The sequence below is a fragment of the Colias eurytheme genome, chromosome 1 (genome assembly GCF_061535395.1).
Source record: "Colias eurytheme isolate Ceu_HAF_F1 chromosome 1, ilColEury1 Martin Lab GWU primary, whole genome shotgun sequence".
Classification (NCBI taxonomy): Eukaryota; Metazoa; Arthropoda; class Insecta; order Lepidoptera; family Pieridae; genus Colias; species Colias eurytheme.
Genome location: NC_142980.1, coordinates 10158178 through 10169410, shown reverse-complemented (window position 1 = coordinate 10169410; position 11233 = coordinate 10158178). Strand labels below are relative to the sequence as shown.

General features: G+C 30.4%; 1 protein-coding gene across 3 annotated transcripts in view; it reads right to left on the bottom strand.

Annotated features, from left to right (window-relative positions):
* Positions 1–8472: 8472 nt before the first annotated feature.
* The window catches only part of Nca (neurocalcin homolog), an 80232-nt gene continuing 77471 nt past the window's right edge, over positions 8473–11233 (bottom strand). For all 3 annotated transcript variants that reach the window (XM_090104039.1, XM_090104033.1, XM_090104048.1), the window contains exon 5: positions 8473–8797. In XM_090104039.1, the coding sequence (XP_089960165.1) occupies positions 8603–8797 (195 nt within the window). In that variant the 3' untranslated portion in view covers positions 8473–8602. The remainder of the gene's footprint in view (positions 8798–11233) is intronic.

Below are 11233 nucleotides of genomic sequence, written 5' to 3'. Positions count from 1 at the left end.
GTATTTATCGATAAACTAATTCATAGTCCCGTCTTCAGCAATGGAAATGATGTCGCTTAATACCTCTCCCTAATTGGAAGGATTGGAAGTATACAATGGATACAATTTGTTTATTATTTTTATTCTTCACAAAACATTCCGCAATATGTTAAACTATTTATAGAATAATAGCCTTGTAGAAATGCGTTTTTATCTAAATTAATAACATCATTATTTCAATTCCGTAGATATATGAAAAATAAATAAAAAATAGATTTCCTCGATTTGGAGAATCATTTCTTTGCAACACATTTATTTCCAAAATTGCTCTAAACGCATTAATTGAATACTACGGTAGATATTATTTGAATTGACTAGTCTAATTATTATGAAAGCGAATCCGGATTCATCCATTTATTATCTACATATAAGCTTGCATATAAGAAATATACCTACCTACCTAGTTGATGTTTTGGCAGGTTAAAAGTTGTGTTAATTATGTGTTTGATCCAATATTTGTATTATTTGGCTGATATACTCATACTATCTAAACAATGTAGATAGAAAATAAACTTACCCGGACCTAGAAAAAGACAATGCTAACCATTTAACTTAAGCAAAATAATTTAAATTTTTGTTACTTTACACCCCAATATCACTGCGCTATATAGAACAGATATATAATTGTTATATTTATAGAATCTGTATATTTTTATCTATTTAATCTCCCATAAATCATCAGTGTAACGATCAGGCCCAGAGTCCTATGGGAGTTTGCCATTCTCCATAAATATTAATTATTTTTTTTGTGCATAACATGTGCTTTTTTTCATATGCAATTGCAATTGTAATAATGTGAAAATTAATATAACTAATTTTTATTAACTAACTATATATTCCATAATACCAAGGTAAATTTCTTGGAAAAACAACACTAATAATTTTAGTTCCTGAAATAGTTATATATACATATATATAGTACAGTTATTGAAAATCGTTAGTTACCGACCATTTAACGACCGATTTCGGTCGAGATCGATGTCGAGTCTACGTCGATACCTCATGTTATTTTATATATTTTGTATCTATTGATTGATCGACATAATTAGGCAGTTATTTTTCAGTGTGCAATTTTTTTTTTGGCAAGCACGCCATTGAGCACGCCAAACAAAATATGTACATGGTTCGAGATAGTTTTTAGGTACTTCACCATCAGCCAGATATAATATCTATTAAAATTTAACAATCTAGTAGCCACCTACTTATGATTAGGTAAAATTCTATTTTTCTAGCTAATGGTTTATGGCTAATGGCTACTGAAATCAATGAAGGCTAAAGAGGTAATATAGGTTATGGAAATAAAAACACATTTGAGAGAAGAAAGATTTAATAAATAGATACAATAACTTTACATCTAAAACAGTATCAGATCAAGGTCGTTTTGAAGAAACTATTAGGAATCACGAATTGACTACACAGAACAGTAAATTTATATAGAATTTCAAAAGTGACATCAGAAATGTAGAATCCGTAAAAGGATTAATAATTTACGACATATACAACACATATTACGGTTAAGTTCAAATTGCAGGGTGCTATTAATAAGTTATCAAACTTCACAAAGTGAATTTAAACATCGACTCACAACGTATATAGAAATTATTTTATAGTCCGAAACATTTATTAAGTAATCAGAATTGATATGTACCTAATACACAAAAATGGTGTCACTAGAAACACGAATAAGTATTTATTAATATTTAGAATTTAGAATTAGTTGTAGGTACACATTTATTGCTTATAAGTACATGATGTTAACATGATTTTGGTCCTTTAGAAAGAAAGATACGCTTGTAAAGATAATTTCAAATGCACTCCCGCCTGCTCCCCCATACAAAAACCAACCGACAATTAACATGACACTAGAAACACAAATAAAAATACTTTGGTCAATTGTCGATTGGTTTTTTCCAATCTTCCGGGAATTATCAAACTATAGTGTTTGACGAAACGGCTTCCATCAAAACGCATTCGGGAGGCAATAGCACCCTGAGTTAAACGTAAACGCGTACGAAAATTCTATAAATAATAATAACCGGGTAATTCATACATAAACCTAAGAGACAATATAACTAATATTGTAATAATCTCGCGGGGTATTCGTCGCACCATAGATTTAATATGTGTAATATTTAAAAAACAGTGAAGAAAAACTTAGCGAAGAGAAAAATATTATTTAAGCTTATAATAGTGGAGCAAAATCATATCTATCTAGGTGTTTAGAGATAAATTGAAGCTATAGTTTGTAACTTGTAAGATATAACCGTTTAATATTATTGGTATAATAGTATATGAATATATCAACTTTAGAATATTTATGTTAATGAAGCGTCCTCTATCGTATATTTCTTTAACGTAATTAATCAGTGATAGCACCTAAACATAGGTTCCTACGGGATAACAAGATACTAGAAAATTAACTTCAAAATTTTCATTAAACTACGATACGAATAAAGGCCAATTAAAGTACTCATTAAAATGTCTACAGCTTAATATACTGGAAGACAGAAAAAATTAAATTTCCTTATTGAATCGAAATACTGTTCATTTTATAACAAACGGCTTTTTACAGTGGCCTGGTGTATTTTTCTGAATATTTTTATGTACGAAATATTCCTATCATATTACAACATAAAGCGATTAGATATATTGGCGAGATAATATTATTATATTTTGATGGAATATTTCTTTACTATTCATAATTATTTATATTTTAAACTTCAACCGCGTTTGTATTTTTAGAATATGATTTTATTGGTAAACTTTGAAATATTTTTAACGCACAGAATTTTGTCTAAGTTGCATGCGAGGTTGCCACGCTGTGTGTACAACGAATCTATTGTTCAAATCGAAATGCGCTGTTGCCAAACCGTATATACCATGCTTTTGTGCGCAAAATGCATACTTCAATCAACAAAATGTTATACAGACAGAATTATTTATTAATTTCAATCTCGCCTTTACCGCGTTTGTACGTATAAGCTTTTTTATGTATATAGTAACATTATTAAAGTGTAAGGAGTTTAAACCTATTTTCTAGGTTAATTTGTCCTACTAATATAATTTAGAAGTTGTTTTCGTGAGGTAAAGTTAGAATATTAGAAGTGAAGTAGTGATACTTTAGAACCATTAAATTGGAAAGTATTTAGAACATTCTGATAACTATAATATTCATAAAATTTATCACGAACATCTAACAATTGATACGCGATTAAAATTATCTATTAAAATATTGATCTCTTTTATAATATAACATTAAATGATTTAGATATCATTTAACTAATTCGAATCCGTGGGTGAATTGAGATATTATAATACAAACAACATGCAAAGCTTTTTATAGCACAAGCCTTTAAATGTGTATTTACTTAATTGTTTTGAATAAGTGATGTGAAGTATAGGGTCGATTATAATTTTAATTTCGTGTTAGGTATTTGCTAATGTTGCTTTTTTATCACATTTCAATTAAAATATGAACGAAAAAAGAAGGTACGCTTTATTCCAAGAGACAAAATTTAGAAACAGCGCCCTCTAGGTAGTCATCAAACAACGTTCAACACACATTTTTCTTCACCAATTTCTTAGTTACACTATAGTTTATTAAATTTAACATTTAATATAATTATACACTCTTAACACGGTCCATTTTGCAATACATCGTAATATTCGTTTTAAAAGTATACTTAGCTATAGATACGTATTGTAAATATTTTGCTTGTAAATATAAATACAAAATAAAGTAACGGCTTATTATTTTTCAATACCTAACTTAAGAAGGATCTACTTACATTATTGCTTATCATAACAATGTACTGACATTTATTGCATAGTTTCAGCTATATTATATTATACAACACGTATTTAAACCATAATATTAAAAATAAATTTAGTTATTACTTTTTAATAATTAAATTTAATTAAAAAAATTAAAATCAGATCAAATGAAACGTACGCAATGGCAGTGCAAGTGTCCTTTTAATCATAATATTCATCGAAGTGTTTCCAATTGAACCCTATACTTTACCATCATTTTTTGCAGAATATTTTTGTTAAGGACTAGAATAATAAGATAACGCAATAGAAAAAGAGGAATGGAGTACACAACAACTAGAAAGACGCGATATTATGTAATTTAACTTTAAAACTTATAGCTATCAACTAATGTATCCATTGTCTTAAAAATCGGCGCAAATACAATCGATAAACATGAAGCTAGAAAGAAATTATGGCTTTTTTTTTGTTTTTTTAACTTTCAATTAAATTGACATACTACCATGATTTTATTTGAAACTTATACTATCGAATATAGATGAAACCTTTACAATTATCCTTTTTTGGAAGAAAATGTGAGACACAATTTACATTTATCACTTTAATCGTGTCTATATTACCTTAATAGAAATGAATTTATCGATGCTTTTAAAATGATTATTTTAGTTAGGTTTGCCCTACTTGATTTCTATGCAAATAATGAAACATAATTCACTTAAAAAGAATGACCTCCACATAATATATTTAAACAATATAACTCAGCGCTACATCATTATTAAAAAGAACTCATAATAATTATATTAGTTGTGCGGAAAATCAAATTGTGCATTACAGTACAATATAAGATTAAATAATTATAATATTAATAAAAGCGATGAAAGAATTCATTTATTACATTATGGTTACTAGCTAAATTAAATATGAAAGCAATTCATGCTCATAAGTTCATTAAATCGAAATTATTTCTCGTCAATACTAAGAAAAAAACAGCAAACACGCAAAAAAAACATATTTAAGTACTTTTTGTGATATTTGAAAAGTCATTTTTGAATAAAAACCAAAAACGAAAATATTAAAATGCATCTACATAGGCGATAGAAAGATACTTAAGCGAAATCGTATAAAATAATTATAAAATGTGTCAAAATTGTAATTAATGATTTTACGAGTCGACAATCACCAACAGTGCGCATATGTCAGGCCTAGTCAGAGCATGTCACAAAGCGTTCCAATACATGAAACGGATTATTAAAATTATTATTAGATATATTATATTGAAAGCAGATCTAGAGCAAAACGAATAATAAAATAATTTGTAAACATACATAATAGTCGTTAAAAAAATAATCATTAATATAATTATTAATCGATATTCTAAATAAAATAGCACTACAGAGTTTTTGAATTTTTGTAGTATTAGTGCCATCGGACACAACAAAGCTACGAAAATTTTAAATTTCTTCAGGAAATGAATTCAAAATTCACACTCATAAGCAAGGCTTATATGCTTATTAAAATGTCTTTCTTCAATAAACGTTTGATAAATAACAAACATTAATAATACAAAATGTGAGCACATCAAGTCTATTCAAATTACATTAATTAAGTTTTTTATAAACATTATTATTGTTGTTAGATTGTCATTTTAAAATTCAATTTCGGGTTTTAAAAGATCAAGGGTTTCCTCCAAAGACAACGGATACCAAAAATATTTTCGATATTGCTCAGATTTTGTTTGTGATGTATCTTCTATGTGATATGCCGATTTCTAAGCTATGTAAAATAACTATAATAATTATCTATACAATAAAGTATATAATATATCTACGGCATCTAATGTTTTTGTCAGTTTTTTAAGGCTCACATCGCGATGTCTAATGCAAATAAACGTACGATGTCGTCACGAATCAAATCTATACCTATCTAACTAATAATCGTTCAAAAATACATTTCAGTAAAACGATACTATCTTTATACATTTAATATTATACAGTCTACAAAAGTTTGTCAATACAATTTGTACTAAGCTTATTATCAATCAATTGTATATCTTTCGCGATTCCCTCGACAAGGCCCTACACAACAGCCTACGCACTATTCCCTCGATCGACGACTCACTTTGCCATTCTTAAAATATATTTATAAAACTTATCGTACGCAATATTCTTACAAATCAAATTACAAATAATCGAATAATACTCAGGCTGACTTTGATTAGATTTAAACACATTAAAACTAAGCCTTATAATATCAGCTATGCGATTGAACGTCTCGGATCATAAATTAATATTTAACAGTATACTAATATTTGCATGTCATAATGTAAATTCAGGTCGTGTAGAAGGATCTGATTATATCCTAAATAATGTATAATTATTGTAATTCTGATGCATAAAATTTGTGTAAATGGTCAATTTAGTTACATTGATGGTATCGGTTATATACCAGGCACTCTTTTGAAGACTATATAATTAATTATATAGACCATAAAGACTAGCAAGATAAAAGCGTATTTATCAATTTATCAGATCCACGTGATGTATATCGCAGTGAAAACAGTTGGCATGTACCTTAAGGAAGCTAGGGAAAGGAATATTGTAAATTATATTTATGGACGTCGTGAAAGTGTATGCTTATTTATATAATGAACACGCCCATCTCTACGCCAACACTAAGACACTAGTCTAACCGTGCCAACTGCTTTCACGCAGGGTAAATACTTGTGATTTGGTATAATGTATCTATGAATGCAATATAATCCATTCATCGAATACGAAACGATTCTAATATTACAATGTATATAGAAAAATTACTCGAATTCTCATAAGAACATTACTAACTCTATGTCTATATATTGCTGACTCGCTTTCCGGAATACATTTGCCTCCGTGTTTAAATCAAACTCTGATAACACAGCATTGATATATTGTCATAATTGTTAATTAGATACTGCATTGCCAATACACGCGGACACGCGGGACACGCGCAGACCGCTGCATTATTATTTGCTCTGAAACGGCTACTTAACTTAATGCACTTGTGTACATAATCATTAAATAAAATAAAGGTGCAACTCGTTACGTCGAGTTTAGAACTTTATTGTCTTGCTTAAATGATTCCGAATTTTCATATGAATATATAACAACAACTATAGAATAATATTCGTTTTATGCAGGATCCTATACTAAATTATAGATACCTACGTAAGAAGCATCAATTTCAGATCATTGTTTTGGTATAACTAAATAGCACAAGCAGTATATGATAACTTCGTCATCTATTGATAATATATCATAAAAAATATGAAATAAATCCTATAATATTGTGTATATAAGCACTCAAAGACAAACACCAAAGAAACACGCCTTCACCTATTTTGACCGTCCTTTAGACTCTCGCCCAGATCTCCCATCATAATATACAGACTTCATCGAATACGCTAAAAAAATTGCAATATACTATCGAATAATGTAATTATGAAAGAAGTATCGAAGATAATATTATAACGAGTGAACGGACCGAAAGATAAGCTGCGTTCGATAATACGGGCTTTAAACCCAATTTTAGACCGCTAAATGTGGACAAAATGGTATCACTATCCTAACTACAATAATAATAATTGGGAAAAACACATTAAACATAGTCACATTTCCTTTGTCCTGTTGACTGGTTGTACTATACTTAAGGTAGAGCCATTTTAATAGGCAACATAATTCACAGTTCAATAAAATTCAACAACGTAACCTAGTAACGACGTCATAGAATAATATATTATTTCGTTTTGTTAGAACTGTACATTTGCTCAACTTTATAATAATAATGACCGATACAAGTAATTTTAAGATTTCATTTTACTGATAAACCACTCTAAACATAATAAACAATTTCTGATTTAAAGAACTGACGTCGCTACAATTTTGTGTCTATAAACTTTTTCTGTTTAACGATGTCAGAAAAAGTAAAATAAACTTTTACTTTTTCTGACATCTAGAATAGAATCCATTAATTACTTGGGAATAAAAATCATCATAAATTATTGACATGTGTTTCAAGTTCTATTGACAAATGTTTCAAGTCTGTATCGATTATTTCACTTTAATCGATGTTTTTATGCAGGTTACCTCTATTTGAAGATAAAATTGATAGACGTCAAATGTTGCCTATTAAATTGGCTCGACTATAATAATAAAAATTACTAATGATATACAAGTATCGAGATATACTTTGCGATTCAGAGACAACACAAAAGCCGACCACGCCCTTCAATTGCATCGATTCACACTAAACCTGCACCTTTTTACTATCCCATGGCTAGAAGGGAGTTACTCGATTACAATATTTTCTTTAACGAAAACACTTATAAAGGAAATTAGTATTCGGCAACCACTTCAATGCCATTCCGTTTGAATACAGCACCGTAGGAACTACTTTCTTATATTTTGTTTAACTTTCCATGTACAACATTTTTAATTACTCCTGGAACAAAGCTCTTGCGTCATGTCCGAATCGCAAAAAAGATATAGTATAGCGTAACACGTAAAATAACAATATTTCACATTACCTAAAGTAAGATATGAATAAATCAGGCTTTAGCCACGAACACAAAGGAAGAATATTTGAACAGCCAAGCAGCAGGACAACGAACTGAGAAGATTTTATATAATATGCAGTAATGCTTTACGCCGCGCACTAGCTCTTACAAGCAGTTAAGTGATCATGTACAATAGATTTGCTTAGCATGGGGACCGAGGTGGTTTGGTTTGCTCGGTCGAATGGGTTAATATTTGAGGTATCACTGTGACTGCGGGTCGCACTGAAGAAGTCGTACAATGGAAGGATCGCTCTTGGCGCCCTCTATGAACTCTTCGAGTGACAATTTTCCATCCTTATTTCTATCCATTTGTCGGAATATTTTGTCCGTTCGTTTCTCGGGCGTGGATTCATCTTCGGGCATTTTCATCACGGAACCCACCATTTTATAGATAGCCTGAAATTAGTTATAGAATTCATACATTTAGAGTTTTGAAAAGATTATTTAGATATCCGTTCTTTATTATAGTTAGGCATAGTTATTGTTACAATGATTTTTAATTATCATACTTTTTTAATTATTTTTATTATATTATACTTTACTAGATTTCCGCCCGCGGCTTCGCCCGCGTTTTCAAAGGAAAACCCGCATAGTTCCCGTTCCCGTGGGATTTCCGGGATAAAACCTATCCTATGTGTTAATCCAAGTTACCCTCTATATGTCTTTCGCCTTTATAATAGTATTAAGGGGATTACTATGGTCAAAACCGGAAAACACCTTATACATATTGAATTTTGTTGAGGAAACTGTTGGTACGATTGTCTTAAAAAAAATATATGTGATACTCAAGGATATAATTAACAAAGTGTATTGTTTACTTTTCAGTTTAGAACGGCCTAAACATAAAAAAAAATACATACAAATCAACCCCTTTTTGAACATAAAACGCATTTTGTTAGGAAAACGGCTACATATTTATACATGAAATTTATACCAAAAAATATGTTATGATATTTGTAACAATTTGTATTGATTGTTTTTTCAATTTTCATTATTATCGTTAAATTATCAAGAAAAAACTCGAATTTATAATAAAACCCACATAAAACCTCACCTCTATTGCATATTTTCGACGAAATTTGACGGTGTCAGTTCGACTCGGACGGGGGACTGTACGTGCGGTTTTTTTTGCAAAATAACGCTAAAATTCACCGAATTGAATGTTTTGTTAAATTAAACCAGATTGTAATAGGTATTTACATGAGCAGTTCATGAAATGAAAGTTAAAAATAGGTATGTAAAGATATAAAAATCTGTTTGTAAATTAGTTTTGTTTTTGAAAGGCGTCATTGAATAATATCCAGTGTTGATAATTTTTGACAGTAAAATATTATCAGAAAACACATACCTACCTATAAAACAGTAACCAGATTTTCCCTGTGCCTTGAATATTTTTTAAAAAAGATTAATTACTGTTCTATCGTATATTTTAAGGGTCCAAAACAATCCAAAGCCGGGAGATACTGACACAAAATTTTGGGTCATTTGTAACCGGATGGCGGTTCTACAGTGGTCTTAGGGCGCTTGTGCACTACAAGGAATTTTACTGTCCGGCATTCCGATTTTTTACGGTCCGGTGTGGCATGAAAAAACCGATGAATTGCTTGTGCACCTGTCCGTCTTTACTCGGATCAGTGCGGTACACAGTTCAAGGAAGTATGGCGGTATAATGCTATCATAAATGATTGTTTTCGCATTTTACAAGAAACGAGTAAAACTATAGAAGGTGAAATATTATATTACTTCGTTATAATAAAAAGTAAAGTTCCGTAAGAGATTTAAAATGCGTGTTTCACTTATTTATTTTAATCGGTGACGAGGAGCTAAAGCTATTCCCACTTGAACTTTAACTTACCAACACTTACTTAGATAATAATTATAGGTCAATGCTTGGTCAATGTATATAAAATAACAATACCGACTTCTCAAATCTCATTGCCAGCTAAAAGAAAGTAAAACAAGAGCTTGCTTTCAATTGGCATATGCAATAAAAAGAGTAAAATCCAAGCAAGTGGGCACTCGAAAACAATTATACCTACAGCGACTCGTAAACTCAAAAAACCATCCGGAATAGGGAAAAGTAAAATGTCGGACAGTAAAATTACGTAGGTGCACAAGCTAGTATTTAGATTAATTGCGTGCCATACCGGACCGTAAAAAATCGGAATGCCGGACCGTAAAATTCCTTGTAGTGGACAAACGCCCTTAGTACGCAATGACAAAAAGAAAAATCATGGTCAGAACAGTGGTACCGGCAGACTAGTCGCGTGGGCGTTAGTCGAACTCGTCGGATAAATTACGGAAGGCAAACGATTTGTAACACAAAAATTTTAGGATTTACCGATAGCCCATAAAAAAGAAGAAGGCGGTAGTGTCATGCCATACTTTTCCGGTGTAATTTACAGCCCACAATACCGACGTGAATGCGTTGATTTACTTAAAAAAAAAATTCAACCATTTGTACCAGGCCATACTTTTCAGACAGTTCCAAATGGTCGCCATACCGCCGAAAATCAGCAATTTTTTTTAATATTGTATAAAATCATTTAATTTTGTATTATTGTATAAAATCGTAGGAAAGTCAAAACTAACATAAACGTATAGCAACATTTTTAGCCGACGCCATTATAGGACGAAATTCTCAATTCAACTGAATTTTTTGTTGGTTCCGTTACCTCCGCACTTTTAACTGGGTGAACCGATGATTTCTTCTACACTAATATTATAAAGAGGAAAACTTTGTTTGTTTGTTTGATTGTAATGAATAGGCTCATAAACTACTGGACCGATTTTAAAAATTCCGTTCATCATTCAAAAGCTACATTATCCACG